We start from the raw sequence: 21,527 nt of genomic DNA on the forward strand, positions 1-21,527 counted from the left end.
CATACAAGAATAAAGGCAGACATTGTGGAAGGAAATATGCAATCACTCCAGAGACAAAGGAAGGAAGAGGGACATTAACATGGGCACTACAGGCCCCCCAAAAACAAACTGAAATTGACATTGGTACTTCAGATTTCACCAGTTATATATGCACTAATTTATGTGTGCATGCATAATAGCTCGATGCAATTTTATCACACGTGCCGCCTTATGTAACTACCATCACAATCAAGATGGTTAACTGTTCTGTTGCCACAAGACCCCCTTTAGAGCCATGCCATTCCTTCTTCCTATCCTTAACTCGTAGGAAACACTGTTTTCCTTCTCATGCAACTATTCTGTCATGAGTGCTACATAAATGCATTACATGTTATGTAACTCCTTCACTTTTAGTAAGATTTCTAAATGTTCTCCTAAACGTCCTCCTAAAACCAGACCACTTTCTTTAAGGTCACATTTTTAGAAAAGTAAGCATTCTTCTTAATGATGAATTTTGTTAGTTTTCGTGTGTTTCCTCCTGAATTTCTTTTCCCTTAAATTTATAACTAATTCCTTTAAGTATTAAAGGGAGAAAGAACAGACACTTAAGGCAACTATCTTCTTCCCTAGAATATAAAATGAAAGAAATAAAAACATCGAATGCATAAGAATTTGGTCATGTTGTGAGTCTGTAAGATATTCATAATGTTCTATTACTAATCTCTCTCCCCCAATACCATTTCTGGCATAACAATTTACTTTGATCCTGACATCTTTCAAATTCCAAATTATTCAAGATAACCAATGAAGATCTTAAATCCAACAACTCCCAAGCATCTTAGAGTGGATTACTGTTCATGGCTAGTATGTTTTTTCCCCCTACTCAGCACATTTCTGGAATCAACAAAGGAAAATTTTTTTCCATTCATTCATTGGGGTCAATGTTTTTTTCCTTTTCATAATTATTCAATAGGGTTAATAAGATGATGATAATACTAGCTAACATTTAATATCCTTCCATATACCAGGTGCTAAGATGGTTACACATATTAACTCATTTAATCTCCTCAACAATCCTGTCTGAGACATATATTGCTTTTATATCCATATTACAGATGAGATGGCAGAGCTGGTAATCAAATCCAGGGAGTCTGTCTCCAGGGCCAACATTTTTATTTACTTTGACAGAGGCAGGAAAGGTTAAATTATAACAATAATGACCATAAACACCACAGCAAATTACTTTTGTACAACCAGAGGACATAAGAATTTCTGTTGATTTTGATATATAATCTATTACCCAGATTTAATGAGACACTGAAAATATTGCTGTATTTGTATAATACACTTAGAAATGCCCACAGAATTAAATAATAAAATTTTAAATTCTATTAGTGAAATCTAGTTTTGGGCAAGCTATTTTAATATTCTCTCTAAGGGCTTGCTTACTACAGAAGAAGAAGAATGAATATTATATAGTGACTTATAATATTCATTAAGACAATAACAGAAAAATAAAACCTTAATGGAGTAACCCAATAGGGCTCTGGATTTAGGAATACTAGTACCTGTGCACTGGACGTGATGTCTTCACGCTGCTGGTCAGTCATTGTTGCCAAGGTATCAAAGGGATCCTTTTCACAAGGATCCAGAAGTCCAGGACTACCTATAGCAATCATCACAGGGAGAGGAAATCATCTGCATTGTCCACTTATAAAAAAATTACTCAACCAGCAAATGAGTAAACTTCATTTTACTTCATTAGAAACAAAGTAAAAGTTACCTTTAAGGATAATCCCTGAAGAAATGCACTCAAAAACTCTTCTCAGTGCATCCCCAGGGCTCTGAGGGCTAGAAGCACTGCTGATTGCTTTCTCTACTAACAACTCCATAGCCTAAAAGCACAACATAAAAATGTGTTTAACAGCTTACCAAAGGAATTACTCATTTTCAAACACTAGAATGACAAACTAAAATTTTAAAGATTGAAAAAGCTACATAGAACAAGTCACAAAAACAGAAAATAAATATCATATATAATGTAAAAACATTCAAAATTAAGGAATAGGCAGGGCACAGTGGCTCGTATCTGTAATCCCAACACTTTGGGAGGCAGATTGCCTGAGCTCAGGAGTTAAAGACCAGCCTGGGCAAGATGGCAAAACCCCATCTCTACAAAAAAAAAACAAAAAAAACCCAAAAAAAAACAAACAAAAAAAACACCCAAAAATTAGCTGGATGTGGTAGCACGTGCCGGTGGCCCCAGCTACTTGGGGGACTGAGGCGGGAGGATCGCTTGAGCCTGGGAGGTTGAGGCTGCAGTAAGCTGACATTGCGCCATTGCACTCTAGCAGCCTGAGTGATGGAGTGAGACCATCTCTCTTCACACACACAAAAACAAAACAAAAACCCAATGCAGGGAGTGGTGTTTTGAAGGGTCTCATGGGAAAAATTTGTATTTAGATTTTTTAAAATTGAGATATAATTCACATATAAGATTCACCCTTTTAAACTGTACAATTCAGGAGTTTTCAGCATATTCACAAAGTTGTTCAATAATCACCATTACCTAATCCCAGAACATTTTCATGATCTCCAAAAGAAACCACATACCCACTAGTAGTCATTCTCCATTCTCCCTTTCTTCTAGCCCTTGGCAACCCCTAAATCACTTCCAGTTTATACAGATTTGCCTACTCTGGACGTTTTATACAAGTGGAACCATGTAATACGTGGCTTTGTGTTTGACTTCTCTCACTTAGCATAATATTTAAGGTTTATCCATGTTGTAGCTTTTACTTAAAGTTTAAATAAGACTACTAACAGTAATTCAAAGAAACTAGTTTGGAACCACTATGAAATCCTTAAGATGATAATGAAAGCTGAAAAGACATTAGTGAGAATGAGAATCCATACTTTTGGCTACACACGAAAAAAGCTCATGGACTTATCAGAGGTAAAAACTATGTCAACCTATTCACTCCAAGGCCATTTCTTAGACTCTTTACATTTCAAGAGATGACAATGTGAAGAAACAGTACACATTAACAGTTATGAAAAATAAATGATAGCTTCCAGCATGACTGGAAAAAACCTGAAAATAATGGATATTAATAATGATAAATGTAAGTCACAATTTAAAAAGTTAAGACAGCTCAGTTTATTCCATTGAAGAAAGCAGGAAGATGTTCAAGATTCTTTTTTGTTTTGAGAAAGGGTCTTGTTCTGTCACCCAGGCTAGAATGAAGTGACAGGACCATGGCTCACTGCAGCCTCAAGCTCTTGGGCTCAAGTGATCCTCCCACCTCAACTCAGGATCTCTTGAGCCCAAGAGCTTGAGGTTGCAGTGAGCTGTTGTCCTGCCACTGTACGACTGGGACAACAGGCGCAGCCACCATGCCTAATTTATGCAGAGATGGAGTCTCACAATGCTGTCCAGGCTGGTTTTGGATTCCTGGACTCATGTAAACCAACTGCCTTGGCCTCCCAAAGCCTTTGCATCACAGGCATCACAGCACACAGACCCTCAAGACATTTTTCATTTTTTTTTTTTTTTTTTTTTTTTGAGACTGAGTCTGGCTCTGTCGCCCAGGCTGGAGTGCGGTGGCCGGATCTCAGCTCACTGCAAGCTCCGCCTCCCGGGTTCACGCCATTCTCCTGCCTCAGCCTCCCGAGTAGCTGGGACCACAGGCGCCTGCCACTTCGCCCGGCTAGTTTTTTGTATTTTTTTTAGTAGAGACGGGGTTTCACCTTGTTAGCCAGGATGGTCTCGATCTCCTGACCTCGTGATCCGCCCGTCTCGGCCTCCCAAAGTGCTGGGATTACAGGCTTGAGCCACCGCGCCCGGCCGACATTTTTCATTTTTTATGGATTTTCATTTTAAAGTGAAGTTTTAATATTTTAAGGGACAAGCTTCAGTCATGTAGAAAACTCTATGTATATTTATGGAATATGCATGTGTATGCAATATTTTTTTTGAGACGGAGTCTCGCTCTGTCGCCCAGGCTGGAGTGCAGTGGCACCATCTTGGCTCACTGTAAGCTCCGCCTCCCGGGTTCACGCCATTCTCCTGCCTCAGCCTCCCAAGTAGCTGGGACTACAGGTGCCCGCCACCACGCCCGGCTAATTTTTTTGTATTTTCAGTAGAGACAGGGTTTCACCGTGTTAGCCAGGACGGTCTCAATCTCCTGACCTCGTGATCCACACGCTTCGGCCTCCCAAAGTGCTGGGATTACAGGCATGAGCCACCACGCCCGGCCTATGTATGGAATATTTTAAGACGCAAAAGGACTGTGACCCTTGAGGATAAGGTCAGTGTTACTCATCTTGAATCCACCTGCCTAGTACAAGTAGCCAGAATTTTGTAAATACTTAGTAAATGATTATGATATGGAATGATTTTGGAAAGAATATGAGAATTAATCCTGACAATTCAGTGATAAAATAAACCAAGAGTAATAATTAGCAAAATACTGATGTGATTAAAACACAAAATTGAAGTCATAAAATATGCAACTTTCGATAAATGCTTCAAATTTTTACTGAGTACTTTTAGCAAATGTTATGAGAAAAGTGAAGATTAAATAATCAGCTACAGTTCAGGTATGTCAAGACATAAAAATGTGTTTCAAGTGACTCAAAGCTTTTTCAAAATCTGTGTATTGACTGACTTTTAAGAATGAGGCATTTCTGATTTATATCAGCAGGTAAAAGCAGAAATTAATTAAAAGTCAAGAAATGAATTATTCATAGAACACAAAAGTCAATATACTTAAACACACACAATAAAACTAAGTAAACTACCTGTCTCTGACACCATTTGCTGTGAAGTAAGCAATTAAAACATACTAATTTTCTAAAGAACACAGCTGTTCTCCAAGCAGATATCTATAGTTAAAAGAGCAATGAAAATGGAAGAATATAATTCAAAAGTAAAAAGATAATATCAAAAATAAATAGAATCAAATTAAGGATTACAACACTTCAGGTTGTAATGTAAAGGGTCTTGGTAACTATAATTATATAAGATAGTAACTTATTAAGATTTATTGTAACTGGAGATAGAAAAAGATCCCCATATTAAATGATTCAAAAAATCAAGGATTATAATATTTGCTTTAAAAAAATTTTTAATTTTTTTTTTACAGACACATTCTCACTACGTTGCCCAGGATGGAGTGCAGTAGTTATTCGCAGGCACGATCACAGCACACTGCAGCTGAGCGTGAACTCCTGGGCTCAAGTAATCCTACCTCGGTTTCCCCAGTAGCTGAGACTACAAGTGAACGCCACTGCACTCCACTGTAATATTTGCTTTTTATTTATTTTTTGAGAGACAGGGTCTTACTCTGTTTCCTAGACTGGAATGCAGTGGTGTGATTATAATTCACTGCAGCCGGCTGGGTGTGGTGGCTCATGCCTGTAATCCCAGCACTCTGGGAGGTCAAGGTGGGAAGATCACCTGGGGTCAGGAGTTTGAGACCAGCCTGCCCAACATGGCAAAACCCTGTCCCTACTAAAAACACAAAAAAGCCACTTGATGAGATTTCAGTAACACAGGCACTTTCATTGGTGGGAGTGTAAACCAGTAAAATTTTCCTTTAAAGCACAAGTGACAAACTGTACCAAAACCTTTTTTTCCCCCAACAAGAGACGGAGTTTCACTCTTGTTGTCCAGGCTGCAATGGCGCAATCTCAGCTCACTGCAACCTCCACCTCCCCGGTTCAAGCGATTCTCCTGCCTCCGCCTCCCAAGTAGCTGGGATTACAGGAATAAGCCACCACACGCCCGGCTAATTTTGTATTTTTAGTAGACATAGGAGTTTCTCCATGTTGGTCAGGCTGGTCTCAAACTCTCAACCTCAGGTCATCTGCCCACCTCAGTCTCCCCAAGTGCTAAGATTACAGGTGTGAGCCACTGCACCTGGCCACAAAATTTTCAAAGATACACATTAATTAGCCCAGCAATGGCAGTACTAAGATTTACAATAGGGCTACTACTACATAACGAAAGCACAAAAAAATATTCTGCCCAGCTCTTAATTTGTAACAAACTAGAAACAATCACTAGCACTAGGAGTTCTGGCTGAATAATAGTAGTAGCAGTTATCCTCTTCATTATAGCTACCACTTACTGAGTGCTTATCCTTGCTAAGTGATGCTCTAAGTCTTCACAAGTATTAACCAATTCTAATCATTATTATCACATTCTGAAGGTAGATATGACTATTATTCCCATTGTACAAATTAAGATGTTTATGCTCTTAAAATAGGATTTTATGAATACCATAACAATAGGCAATTGTATATACAAAAGCCACTTACATAGTCCAGTTGACAAGGATCACTATTGATATATGCACAACAGACTTTGATTTGTAAGCCCATTTGCAGGTTGTTGCATTTTTGTAATATATTTACTCACAGCACTTTATTTTATATGGTGAAATATATGAAAGTCTTAAAAATGGTCACGTCTTGCAGGGAAAAGGTTTACTTACAGCTTTTAGTGATTTGGGGGTGTGCATACAGTTAAATAGATGATTTTTGTTAGGGGTTATCTAAAGGCTGAGTTAGTTCATGTGCCGTTTGCGGATATTTTTGTAAGCTGAGACTGTTTGTTCTTTGTCCTGCGATGTCAGTGTCCTATCATTTTACAACTCTTTGTTGGTTCTATCAGCAACAGCCAGGAGAACTACTAGTACAAACCACCACCACTAAAATCTGTATTACTTACAAATACCTCTGAAAGCCAGTAAAATATGTGAAAAGAAATGTTAATGTATTTCAACTGGTATTTGGGCAGGAAGAATAATTACAGCAGTTTTCTCCACCTTTCTTTGAGAATGATTCCTTTACATTTGATATATCATTCTTAAAACAAGAAACAAAAAAACTGGTCAAACATGGTGGCTCACACCTATAAACCCAACACTTCTGGAGGCCAAGTTGGGAGGATCCCTTGGATCCAGGGGTTTCAGACCAGGCTGGGCAACATAGTGAGACCTTACCTCTACAAGAAATTAAAAAAAAAATCTAACCAGGCATGGTAGCATGCACCTATAGTCCTATGCACGTGGGAGGCTGAGTTAGGAGGATCACTTAACCTGGGAAGTCGAGGGTGCAGTTAGTCATGATCATGCCACTGCACTCCAGCCCGAGTGACAGAGTGAAACTCTGTCTCAAAAAAGATAACATTAAACATTTTAAAGTGAGTAATTCAGCAGCATTATTATACTATGTTGTGCATATCAAGTTCCAAAACATTTCCATTACCCCAAAGTAAACCCCCTTACCCATTAAGCAACTTGTCTCTATGGATTTATATATTCTTGATATTTCATATAAATGGAATCACGCAACATGGGACCTTTTGCGTGCCTGGATTCTTGCACTTAGCATACTGTTTTCAACCTTCATCAGTACTGTGGCAGATTTTGTTTTTTTTTGAGATAGGGTCTCGCTATGTGCCCAGGCTGGCCTCAAAAGATCCTCTTGCCTCAGTCTCTTGAGTACCTGGAACTACAGGCATGGGCCACTGTGCCCACCTCAGTAACAGATTTTTTTGCTGAAACACTCATCATAAGACACTGTTTAGAAATAAAATATATAATAAACATTGTGTGTGTGTGTGTGTGTGTGTGTTGTGTGTAAGAGAGAGGGAGGGAGAGGGGGTGGGGGGCAGAGGGCGGTGGGGGGGGAGAGAGAGAGAGAGAGAGAGAGAGAGAAAGAGACAGACAGACACACAGACAAACATGGTTTTGCCCTCCCACCCAGGCTGAAGTGCAGTGGTGCAATCATAGTTCACTGCAGCCTCAAACTCCTGGGCTCAAGTGATTCTCTGACCTCAGTCTCCTGAGTAGCTGGGACTACAGGTATGCGCCATCTCATCCGGCTAATTTTTAAGTTTGTCTTTTGTAGACATAGGGTCTTGCTATACAAATAAGGCTGGTTTTGAACTCCTGGCCTCAAGTGACCTTCCCACCTCAGCTTCCTAAAGTGCTGGGACTACAGGTAGGAGCCGTTGTGCTAGGCCTGTAATAAACATTTAAAAAATTACATGCCTTTTGTAAGTTACTGCAATTATACTATTGTAAAGGTTTAGATAGCACACAGCAATTCTGATGTCAGAGCAACATTACAACAGAACTCTACCTATATTTTCTTTATTTTATCACCATGGAATCATGACAAAACAACAACTAATTTGAAGGCAGAACACCATTTTCAATCCTCATTGCAGTGGTAAAGGAAAGGCCACAAAAGCAGGTATTGTTACTTAAGGATTTGTTCAAAGTAAGTAATCTGAATGCTAAATAAAATTAAACATAATACAGTTCATAAGAATTTCAAATTTATTTGATAAAAGAAAAAAAGTTACTACTGTTTATGGCAATAGCACAGACCCAACCTGAAGATCTCTTGCCTCCAAAACATGATTAAGAAATATATTAGGGCCAGGCATGGTGGCTCATGCCTATAATCCCAGCACTTTGGAAGACCGTGGTGAGAGGATCGCTTGAGCCCAGGAGTTCAAGACCAGATGTGGCAACATAGTGAGATCTCATCTCTACTAAAAATAAAGACATTAGTCAGGTGTGGTGGCATGTGCCTGTCGTCACAGGTCCTAGGAATGTTCAGGCAGAAGGAATGCTTAAGCCCAGGAGTTCAAAGTTGCAGTGAGCCAGGGTTGCTCCACTGCACTCCAGTTTAGGTGACAGAGTGGGACCCTGTCTCAAAAACAAATGATACAATATACACACTACTGCCTTTCAAGAAAAAACGTAATAGCTTGAATCAAACAGAGGAAAAGGCCAGTGACAGAGAACATTCCTGAAGAACAGAGTGTTTACCCTGCTTAGGCAACTCTCTAACTTGGCTCTCCAGAGAGATGAGGGTGGGGATGACAGCTGATTCAACAAATCCCCAAAATTTCACCAATCACTTTCAATTTGGAGAAAGGTAAAATGAATCACATTATAAGCAGTTCCAGAAGAAATTTTCCTAAAAGTAAAAACTCCATCTGACCATCTTCTCTCTCAGTAGAGAAAAGAAAAACACTAGAATTTGCTATCCTGAAGACGTTGAAAACCAGGAAAGAACAGAAGAAATCAGGAAAGAGCAGAAAAATGGTAATTATTCACATCTAATTATTTCCAATAATAAATGCGTTTGGCTAAAATGCAGATTAAAGAAAAAATAAAGGTAAGATCTTCCAAAGGAATAAGAGGTAGGAAAAAAAAAACAACTTCATAGAACCTCAAATTAACTTCACATACCCAAATGCTCTCTTGGTTCCAGGGAATATAAATTGTTAGTGAAAGGAAATGGTAAAATAGGTTCAGGAAACAAATGGAGCAAATCCTGCAAAGACAAAAGCTCTAGGAGTCCATTCTTGGGTTGAAACTTGAAACTGAAGGGGTGGCAATAAAATCCATCACATTTGGAGTGCCACAGTATTATCTGATAAAGACACAGGAGAATACAGCCTACATTTGCTAACAAGGCTGTGGGTAGCCAAATCCTACTCCTTTTCATAAGCAATCATCCAATCATCTCTCACAGGGGAAGGAAAAGAAGAGTTATCAAAAAAGGTGAGAACAGATTTGCATGACATCTTTGTACTTGTGTGGAACGTAGCATAAAAACTAGAGATAAAAATCTACTCTGTAGGGACTCTGGGTGATAGTCACAGGTCAATGTAGGTTCATTAATTGTAACAAACACACTACTTTAGTGTCGGGGAGGCTGTTGTTATGTGTGACGGCAGGAGATATGTGGGACTCTATTTGGTGACCCTTGAGTTTGAACTGCACAGATCCACTTACACGGGTGTTATCTTCCATCTCTGCCACTGGAGACAGCAACAACAACCTTCCTTCCTCACCCTCAGCTTACTTAGTAAGAAGTTGAGGGCTGGGCACAGTGGCTCACACCTATAATCCAAGCACTTTGGGAGGCCGAGGGGAGCAGATCACTTGAAGTCAAGAGTTTGAGACCAACCTGGCCAACATGGTGAAACCCCGTCTCTACTAAAAATACAAAAATTATCTAGACATGGTGGTGCGCCCTTGTAATCCCAGCTACTCGAAAGGCTGAGGCAGGAAAATCGCTTGAACCCAGGAGATGGAGGTTGCAGTGAGTTGAGATCGTACCTCTGTACTCTAGACACAGTGAGACTCGGTCTCAAAAAAAAAAAAAAAAAAAAAAAAAGGAACAAAATGACTGATGAAGTTCAAAAATTAAGAGGTATACATTATACCTTGTTGAGAGCAGATCTCTTAAATAACCATAGTTTATAAAAATTGAACATATATTAGGCAACAAAAAAACACGTTAAATTAAAAAATTGCAAATAGCAGACTACATTTCTTGAATCACAATGCCATAAAAACTAGATATTATTTACAAAAACAAAAGCAAACCTCCTTCAACCAAGCAGAATATAAAAATTCCCTGGGCTGGGCGCCGTAGCTCACGCCTGTAATCCCAGCACTTTGGGAGGCTGAGGCAGGCAGATCATGAGGTGAGGAGTTCAAGACCAGCCTGGCCAACATGGTGAAACCCCATCTCTAAAAAAAAAATACAAAAATTAGCCGGGTGTGGTGGCGCATGCCTGTAATCCCAGCTACTCAGGATGCTAAGACAGGAGAATTGTTTGAACCCGGCAAGTGGAGGCTGCAGTGAGCTGAGGTCGAGCCACTGCACTCCAGCATGGGAGACAGAGCAACACTCTGTCTCAGGGAGAGGGTGGGAAAATAAAATTCCCTCAAAACTACTGTTGGCTTAAAGATAGTATGAAAACAAATTACAAAGCATTACCTATACAGCCAAAACTTTGTGTTCATCTTTAAATTGCAGCTTTAAAACCTCTATAACTACAGAATACATCAGTGAATCAAGCATCCAACTCAAGAAGTTTGTAAAATAATAACAGAAAATCCTGAGGAAAATAAATATAGAAAGATAAACTCATAAAGTAATAAATTATTAATGAGGATTACAATAGAGCTGATTTTGAGGAGACAAAAAAGCAGTAAAACAGATAAAGCACTGCCTAAAGAATACAATACGAGCAGCGAATTTTAAATGTCAAAATACTGACATTTTGGTGTTTTAAAAAAGTACCAAAATACTAATGTATTTGTTGTTATATGTAAATGATTTCAAAGATCAGCCAGCAGCTTTTTTCACTTTTGACTTTCTTCACAATCATTTCCCCTGCCATGGTCAATGCTCCTTCAATTCCTTCGACCTGTGCATTCTCTTTTCTTCTCAGTTCTTATGGCTTTCCACCCTCAAAGAAGAAAACACCCTGTGAAGTGCATGGGTGACTCAAAGAAGGCCTGGGTAGGACCAATCTGCAGTGCTGAAAATCCAGACACCAAGAGTGGCCCAGACGCAGTGGTCTTGAGAGTCTATTCATACAAGTAACAAAACGTGGACTTACAACAACAGAGATAGCTTCAAGGACACCCTGGGTGGGTAGAGGGAACCAAAGTCTAAGAAAGCAGGAAGCAGGATGATGACGTACAATGCTTGTATTTCCATACATTTTTAAAATTTGGGACAGGCGCGGTGGCTCACGCCTGTAATCCCAGCACCTTGGGAGGCCGAGGTGGGCAGATCACTCGAGGTCAGGAGTTCTACACTACCCTGGCCAACATGGTGAAACCTCGTCTCTACTAAAAATACCATCAGCCAGGCGTGGTGGTGCATGCCTGTAATCCCAGCTATGTGGGAGGCTGAGGCAGGAGAATCGCTTGAACTCAGGAGGTGGAGGTTGCATTGAGCCAAGAAAGCACCGCTGTACTCCAGGCTGGGGTACAGAGCGAGAGACTCCATTTCAAAAATAAATAAAATAAATAAACAAATTTGAAGCTATACAATGCCTACAAATTACTGTATTTAAAATCTATTAAGAATCGAATAAATTCCAAACCCCTAAATACTAAAACACCCACATTGTAATTTTGCTCCCATCTGGCAAATGCTTTACTGGCTAGTCTAATCAATGACACAAAGAAGAATTAAAAGCAAACAAACAAGCAAAAAACAAACAAAAAAACAAAAACAAACAAACCAGAGAGAGAGAGAGAGAGAGAAAGAATAAAGATACAAAAACATTTAAAAAAATCCTAAAATAGTGTAACTCTATTGAATGGGTTGATTTTTTTAAGGGAAATATAAATTGCCAAAATTAACCACAAGAGAGAGACTAATTACAATAGAAGAAATTGAGAAAACACTATTCCCTTAAAAGGAATTGGGAAGTGATGATGTCATATCAATTTTTATAAACTTTCAAGAAACAAAGTTTTGATGCTACTAAAACTGCTTCAGAGTTTAAAGAAAAGCTTCTAAATTATTTTTACAGAGTTAATGATCACTGCTTCTAAATTTGACAAAGAGCACAGAGACAAAACCTAAAATATTTATTTCATGTCACTGAGAAATTCCTAAACAAACTAAAACACTTTTCTCATATGTATGAAGACTCATTCCCAGAATGCAAAGGTAGCTCAATATGAAGAAATCTATTTACACAGTATTAACAGGTTGAAGGAGAAAAACTATACATTCATGTTAATAAGACTTAAAAAATTGTGTGATAAAAGTTCAACTTCCTTTACTGATTCAAAACTTACTTAAACTGGAAAAAGACTGATAATTCAACATGACAAGTAAATATCTCAAATAAAAGGCTATATACCGTTATGCTTAATATACTTTATAGACCAGAACATTTTCAGTACAATCAGGAACATACCATACATGTCAAGCAGTATTTCTTTTATTTCGTATTTGTTACTCTAGAATTATTTTTTAATTAAAATAGAAAAAAAAGTATTGGAAAGGCAAAATATCATTTGTAGATATGTCTCAAAGAAAAAAAAAAAAGAGATAAGGTCTCATTCTGTCACCCAGGCTGGAGTGCCCTCACACAGTCACGGCTCACTGTAGACTTGACCTGGGCTCAACAGATCTTCCCACTTCAGTCTCTCCAGTAGCTGAAACCACAAGCACATGCCACCATGCCTGGCTAATTTTTGCATCTTTTCTAGAGAAAGGGTTTTACCCTGTTGTCCAGGCTGGTCTCCAACTCCTGGATTCAAGTGATCTTCCTGCCTCGGGCCTCTCAAATAATGGGATTACAAGCATGAGCCACTAGACCACGACTGGTTGATCTTTGATCTATCTATCCATAGTTTTTAAATTAGTTTTTTTTTTGAGACTCTGTCGCCCAGGCTGGAGTGCAGTGGTGCGACCTCGGCTCACTGCAACCTCTGCCCTTTGAGTTCAAGCAATTCTCCTGCCTCAGCCTCCCGAGTAGCTGGGATTACAGGCACCCGCCACCACGCCCAGCTAATTGTATTATTAGTAGAGATGGGGTTTCACTATGTTGGTCAGGCTAGTCTTGAACTCCTGACCTCAGTGATCCACCCGACTCGGCCTCCCAAAGTGTTGGGATTACAGGCGTGTGCCACTGTGCTTGGCGAACACCATATTTTGCCTATCATATTGTTAACTAAGAAGTGTGATAATATCCCAGACCTATGAGAGTGTAAAGAATATAATCAGTCTAATAGTTTTTTGAAATTTTCAATGACCCAACCTTCTGGTGAAGAATTAGTACATGTTCTTTGACCTTGAAATTTCAGCCCTAGCAATTTATTTCGCCCTCAAAAGCTTGACAATATATACAATGAGGTATAATAAGGATTTAATAGCAAAAGATTGTAAACCCAAATGTCTATCAAATGAATATAAGTTAAATAAAATATGGCATGTCCATAGAAAGAATGTAGTAGATGTGACTGCCTTTTCAAAGAACTCTAAGATGAGCTTTGTTAAAAGTTTTAAACTACAGTTTTAAACTGTGATAGCAAGGCCATGCTTGTGTTAAAAGAGATTAAAAAAAAAAAGAGAGAACTAAGGTAATCTTGCCTATTCACTCTCATTAATTCAACTATGGAGTCAATAGGTTTTTTTTTTTTTTTTTTAATGAATCCCTATCTGAATTCTTGCTCTTCAGGAATCAGAGTTTCTAAAGGTAATGTACATAAAGATAGAAATATATACTGTAATAGGTATAATTTTTTTCTCCTAGAAGAAATCACAGGAGATTAAGATAATCTGCCTTTAAATAAGGTTTTTGGTTATTTTGTAGCTTTCTGTGTTACTGAATTTCCTATTTTTTTGTATTATTTTTGAATTATATATATTTCTGAATTTTTACAGTTCCCAAGCACATAAACTATTTTAAAAAATGTCCCTGCATAAGATAATTAAGTTTTTCAGTCTTCTTTATACATTTGTGTATTATATGTAAAAACCAACTAATAAATGCTGTAATATTTTAAAAAAATACTGTGAAAACGGCAAAAAGAAAAAAAAACACAAAAAGAAGCATCAATGAAAATCTTTATCACATTTGAGAAAATTAAACATTCTAAGACTCCCCCAGGACTTTTCATCTGAAGAGAAAAACTATATTTAGTAAATGCAAATAAGGCTGATAATCATATGTAAACTGAGAGGATAAAAACTGCAGAATTATTTCCTATATGTTTTTATACTATACAGTTACATACTACTTACCCAGCTTGGAAAATCAGACCAAGTTGGAACTCGCTGACAGAGGTCTCGAAGAATGCGTATGATAATCACACAGGACTGCAGACCATTAGCTCTAGCCTTGAGAGCAACACAAAAACCAATTGAATTAATCTTAGAAATACTGAATATATCCCTTGATGAAAAAAAGTTAAAATACCACCGTTCAATGGAAGCTCAGATAAAAACAAAAACAATCACACTTAAAATTGGGTTCAATGAGCTGCCATTTACAGCAGTATTTTATGCCAGGGTTAGTATTTAAAAGCTGGTATTTAGGTCAAAGTAAACAGATTATACAAGAATAATATTTCTTGATCCCCTGTGAACCTTGACCTGTGTTCATTTAAAACAGTAAACTTAAAAAAAAAAAGTCTGCCTACATGAGAAATAAAAGAAAAAGTAAAGAGCTAAAAAGTTTGTCTAGGGACTGAAAGGTTAAGGAAATCTGTTTGGTTTCCCTTCTGTGCCTTTGCATGACTGCAAAGTCACTAAACCAAACAGCTGCTTCCTCACCTTTCACTCCCTACACTTATTAACTTAGAGAAAGAGGGGGAAAAAAATCTTAAAACTATACACAAAGCTTTAAACACATATTCCATTATTTAAAGCAAAGTTAATCTGCAGCCTTATGGAATATAATATATATACACAAACATGTGATGTTCCTAAACAAGTCAACTTTAAATATAGCCACTAAAAATAAAAAATAAAAAAACCCCAACTACAAAACATTACCCAAACCTAGGTTCATTGTCAAATTAATAATAACTGCAATATGCAGATCATCATACCCAGCTTTCTATGTTAACATATTTTCTGATATTTAAAATAGTATCGCTTGGGCAGTCTTTTGAAATGTTTAAGCACAGTTAAACATGTTGTACTGAACTACTCTCTCATAAGGCTACAAGAAAAAAGTAAAATGATGTTCCGAACCTGGAACCACTTAGCGTGGCGTAGAGCAGCCAGAGCGTCAAGGCATTTTTGCCTGTCCAAGACGTCCGGTGGGTCTTTCACCATACCCGAGGTTACATCTAAAATGGATTGAATTGGCAAAATGCAGTGAGGAATGGGTGTTTGACCAGGTGAGCAAGACACTTCCTTAAGGTAGCATCAGTGTCACATGAGCCATTTGAGAGCTTGTCAGCACTTTAATATACCCACGGAGATATTTTCAACAAATTTACATAATCCAATGTGAGGAACAAAAGAAAGGTTAACTTAAACTCTTAATTTAGTAATATAATAAACATTTTCTGGAAATATAAACCCTACCCACCAAAACGAAAACTGAAGGGAAGATTACTGGACACAGTGCACTAGCACAAAGACAACAAGACAAGAGGGAACACAAAAATCCACCTTAATAAATGAGAATGTACAATAAACTACTGAGTTTGTTCAGTACTCTAAATGGTCCTAAGTTATTCCGGAGCTAATATAACAAAGAACTGATGATAAATATAGAATGCTTAATAGTTGTAGTTACAGAAAAAAAGGAAGAACCCAAAACAGGCATTTCTTTTTTTTTTTTTTTTTTTTTGAAACAGAGTGTCGCTCTGTTGCCCAGGCTGGAGTGCACGATCTCAGATCATTGCAATCTCTGCCTCCTGGGTTCAAGCGATTCTCCTGTCTCAACCTCCCAAGTAGCTGGGATTACAGGTGTGCACCACCACGCCCGGCTAATTTTTTGTATTTTTAATAGAGACGAGGTTTCACCATGTTGGCCAGGCTGTTTTTTAACTCCTGACCTCAAGTGATCCGCCCGCCTCGGCCTCCCAAAGTGCTAGGATTACAGGCGTGAGCCACTGTGCCCGGCCCAAAACAGGCATTTCTAAAAGTTTAACGCTCTCCCTTCCACAGGAAAATTTTAGTTATCAGAGTATGAAATGCCCTTTAAAATTTAAAGTTCCCATAAAGTATTTCAAAAAATGATAGAAGAGAAACAATAGGCAAGCAGAACAGGGAATAGGAACTAGCATGGTTAAACAGAATTAAGAGTGGAAAAGATGCAACAAACAGCATCCTGTGATGATAGATGTGTAGGGTCTTTAAGCTAATTAAAACATAAATGAGCTACACAAAACTTGAGAATATATGAAACTAAACCAGGACAAGAAGTTAACTTTACATTAATAAGTCATTCATAAAAGTAGACAAAGGGCTATCTTTATATCCATCTAAACATCTGTAAAATGTGTATATTAACAGCAAATCTGCTAATCAAGCTATTAATAAGCAAATGGCAATTATTCCAATCTAACTCACAGCTCTCAGTGATTTAAATAGTATGAATATTTTCTCAGTATAGAAAAATTATATTATCTATTAAATATAATAGTCCTTTGGAAATTATGAGGCATTTAGAATACAGTTTAATAATTGAGTATATAAAACGAATATGGACAAAAGAAAAAATGCACGATAAAAGTAAGAAAAAGTGAATTATCTTAAGAGTACTAGTTGCAGTTCTGGTCAAGTTACTCATACCTCATTATAAGCATTCAGGTATCTTAAAAGGTAACTTGTTCTTATTTTGAGTAGATTACATATAAAAAACGTATTTTGAAACTGACAGAATTCCATTCTCTAAGGTTTCTTTTTCTTAGTTTTTTACTCCTCAAGTAATCAGATGAAAATCTGTGTCCACAGATTTTTCAGAAGATATATTTAGAGGAAAGACTTACAGATAATCAAGGAAAACTGTGTGGCATTTTGAGAATAAACACTAAAAGAGGAATTTGGTGCTAAAAAGAAGCTATCAAGACAAAAATATTAGTACTTTCAAAACTTGTAAGACCAACTATTGAACCTAGAAATAACCTGAACATAAGAAATGAACTAGTCTGTTAGGAATAGATAAGGAAAAGGGACACAAGAAAGCACAGCTAACTATGAAGTTTTAAAAAAGAAAAAAAGGCCAGGCGCAGTGGCTCACACCTGTAATCCTAGCACTTTAGGAGGCTGAGGCAAGTGGATCATCTGAGGTCAGGAGTTCGAGACTAGTCTGGCCAACATGGTGAAACTCCATCTCTACTCAAAAATACAAAAATTAGCTGGGCGTGATGGCATGTGCCTGTGGTCCCAGCTATTCAGCTACTTGGGAGGCTGAGGCATGAGAATTGCTTGAACCTGGGAGGTGGAGGTTGCAGTGAGCCGAGATTGTACTGCTGCACTCCAGCCTGGGTGACAGAGCAACTGTCTCAAAAACAAAACAAAACAAAGCAAAACAAAACAAAATCCCTCACACACAAAAAAGAAAAAGCTGACTTCCCCAAAGCAGTAGCATAACATGCTAAAGGACCTCTTTCTATGTCCCTTATTTACTTACATTTGCTAAAGCTAGAATACAAATAGGTGACAATGTGCAATCTCTTTCTAAAATGTTTCTAAATTTCTAATGTTAATTCACAATTTTATTTCCTCCAATATGCAAGAAAATTTTGTTTTGCACATAAGCATTCATAACTTTGGAAATTTTAATCTATGATATAAATTCAAAGATGCCAAGACACCTATTGCAATTTTTTTTTTTCTTTGAGATGGAGTTTCACTCTTGTCGCCCAGGCCAGAGTGCAATGGCATGATCTCGGCTCACTGCAATCTACACCTCCCGGATTCAAGCAATTCTCCTGCCTCAGCCTCTCGAGTAGCTGGGATTACAGGCGCCTGCCACCACGCCCAGCTAATACCTATTGCAATTTAAAAACAAAATACAGCTATAAGTAGAAAATTTTTGTTAAATTTAGTGTGGATTTTTGTACCCATTTTCTATTTCAAGTAGATTAACCCCTTAGATATATTCTGCTAAAATCGTATTTGTTGCCTAACACCCAGTTAACAAAGCAAAACAAAAACCAGTTAATTTATAAAAACAAAATGCTAATTCTTGTTCTACATGAATGTATTTCACAGATTTTAAGGGGTTAATCACCAATTAGAAGACATGCTGTGTCCACACTATTTTATGATTAAATGTTAATGGGAATATATTAATTCAAATTAACATGGTCATGTAAAATATATAACCCACTCAACCATTTAAAAACTAGTGTGAACACTGCTCAATTCTAGAAGAGACGAAGACAAAACAAACAAAACAGTCACACAAAGGACAATAAATGCCAGGCTCTGCATCCAAAATCCCTCCTTCATCAAATGGCAGATGTGACACTGAGCTTTTGAAAACCTTGGTCAAAAATCCTTCCGATGTCTTGGCAGCAACCCCTGACAGGATCAATCCCCTCTGTTAGAAGGCTTTGGACCGGGCCTGATAAGCTACAGGTGGGAAAAAACACACACAATACTTAACGTGCTGCAGAAAAGATTCTGTAGCAAGGGTTAGAGCATTCTGAACATTTCAAGCTTAAAGTCAATTAAATGTTTACTTAATGTTTAACTGTCAAACACAGTATCATAAAACAGATCTGTCATGCGTTTAACAGTTATTTGGACAATGTAATCATTTCCTTTATTAAATAATTTTTGGTATTAAAAAGGACCATTATGCATTAAAGAAGCTACCACACAATGCACAAGTAGTAACTCTCATGATTCACAATTGTTCTTCCGGCAAAGCCTTCCTTAACCCCTGTACTAACTCCCCAAAGCAAGCTATAGGCTTTAAATGATTTTAAGACACAGAGCATTGGGAGCTGCAGTGAGAGAGAATACATACCGTTATTCTGCAGCAAGAAAGAAGCAATCTTCATAATGAAGCTAAAGACATGGTTTACTGCAGTTATCTGCAGCAAGGAACACTATCAATGTTTCTACACTTTGACACATCCAACTTTTCAGCTCAGTGTCTTGAAGCAAAATCTCTCCATTTTGGACTGACCATTTTCCTCGTCATATTTACGAAATTCAGAACAATAATTCTAACTCAAGTCTGGGTCAGACAAAAATATAATTTTGTTTCCTTTAGAAGGGATAGGTTATCAAATAATTTACTGCAAATATGATACTATTCACTTTAGACTTTTACAACATAAAATGGCTTGATACTGTACAAATTTAATTAAGTATAAATATAACTGAACAAAATGTATTCTGAAATAAAGTTAAATGGTTATAATTTTACACTAAATATAGAAACATTTATAATATGTCATATTAGTTTTATGAAATCCCATATGCTGTATATGACCTGACCAGATTGACTCAGGAACTGTCTCTCCAGCGACACCCATGGCCAGACCTTGAGTAGAAACTCATGTTCACATAAGAAAATCCTTTACACAAAACTCATTTAAGATGCAAAGCTTAAGATATAAATATCATCTGATTATGGTATACATGCAAAGTATGTAAAATTAGACATCTCCCAATGGCATTTTTGGTAAAATGTTCTTTTCCTGGGTTGTGAAAAGCCCAGTGTCTTAAAAAAATTGCTCTAAGAAAACAAATTTAAAGAAACAGTAATTGAGAGACTACTGATGCTATTTTATACAAATTAATTTTAATATTAAGTATGTAGTACCCTCTTCCTCCTCAACCTGTATCACAAAGAAATATTAGTGTAGACTGTTACTCCATACTCAACAAGATGTATAAAAACATGAAAGGAAACAAAGTAAATTTTATCTGACCCATAAAACAACAGAACCAACATACTGCAGACACTGATCATGCTTTTCAGCTTAAAAGCTTTTGAAGCTCTGAAAATGTTACAGAATAGTCCCTAAAGCAACATTGCTGGCACCAGCAGGATTTCATATTCTATAGTTGTAAATTAAGTTTAAAAACCCTGAATTGTGCTGTGACTCACTATCTACATTTACAGTTTATTTTTCAGTATCTCAAGTGTGATATTAGGGTCAAATGTCCAAATCCTCCTGCATTAGGATGTTCTGCATTTATGAAAGCGCTCCAAGCCAAAGAGCAACCTCAGAGAACTAGAAATATTTACCACAGGACAAGCCAAATCCACTATCACATATCTAAAAATGCCTCTTAAAAACATGTGTTATGAATACTTAGCCAATTTTGTTTGTGAAAACTCTTGTCTTTTTTGTAAGACAAGGCAAGAGCAAAAACTTCTTAATGCCAAGTTAAAGTTGTGTCCCCCTAGTCACTAGCAACATTTTAAAACCATTTTTTCATGCATTGACTATGCCAGTAAAAATAATTTTGAAGTTTTTTTCCAGAAATCTGAGGTTAGCAAGAAAAGAAAGAAATCAAGAAAATCAATCATACCATAGTGTTTTATATAAAAATACATCACTAAAAAGAGCATTTACTCTGTGGGAAATTAACTTAGGCAAAACCGGTTGCTAAATAAGTCAAATCTATCAAATTCACATGTAATGCCAGCATGTTGCCTTCTAGGGCTTAATACCATCTTAAAGAGTAGATAAATTAAAAAAAAAGTTAATAGAAAGTAAAAAGTTTAATGGCTTTCCAACCTCCTTCCCTCATGTTCTCTTCTCGAATAATTGGAGATGTCAGGGTGATAGTGACTTGCATTTTGGGTTCCACACATGAATTCAAAATTATTGCCGCTTCAGATACAGCACATTTTATGTCATACTTCTCAGGGCTTATAACCTGTGTAATGAAGATTATAAGAAACAAATTGGATTGGATCTGTTGTATTAACAAACAAAAGCAGTTTCATTATGGCTCTTTCACTCTCTCACTAGCCTAACCATTCTATATGAGGACTAGATCATATACTGCTCCTTCTAGGAAGCCCTGCCATACATGCCAGTATTATTAGTCTTACTTTCAACTTTCAGAATGCTGTGTTGAATATTTACCATTGTTTGTATTGTGAGTTATTTGTACATACGTATGTCTTAGATGATAAATTCTTGGATAAAAGCAACACTGTCATATTTATAACATATTTGCATAATTTGAATGAAGCTAAAATAGCTACCTGACCTTAAAAGGAGCTACAATTTAACTATTGCCATATTGTACAT

The 21,527-nt window shown here is 37.3% G+C and overlaps 1 protein-coding gene across 6 annotated transcripts in view; it reads right to left on the bottom strand.

Annotated features, from left to right (window-relative positions):
* Positions 1-21,527, bottom strand: part of ZFR (zinc finger RNA binding protein) — an 88,537-nt gene that overhangs the window by 7,668 nt on the left and 59,342 nt on the right. For 4 of the 6 annotated variants that reach the window (XM_031666100.1, XM_021939263.2, XM_021939260.2 and 1 more), the window contains 5 exons: positions 21,006-21,147; positions 15,535-15,632; positions 14,581-14,676; positions 1,763-1,874; positions 1,548-1,645 (listed from right to left, as the gene is read on the bottom strand). In XM_031666100.1, the coding sequence (XP_031521960.1) occupies positions 1,548-1,645; positions 1,763-1,874; positions 14,581-14,676; positions 15,535-15,632; positions 21,006-21,147 (546 nt within the window). The remainder of the gene's footprint in view (positions 1-1,547; positions 1,646-1,762; positions 1,875-14,580; positions 14,677-15,534; positions 15,633-21,005; positions 21,148-21,527) is intronic. The other 2 variants (XR_002522470.2, XR_002522471.2) reach the window with 1 other exon arrangement.

The sequence above is a fragment of the Papio anubis genome, chromosome 5 (assembly GCF_008728515.1).
Source record: "Papio anubis isolate 15944 chromosome 5, Panubis1.0, whole genome shotgun sequence".
NCBI lineage: Eukaryota > Metazoa > Chordata > Mammalia > Primates > Cercopithecidae > Papio > Papio anubis.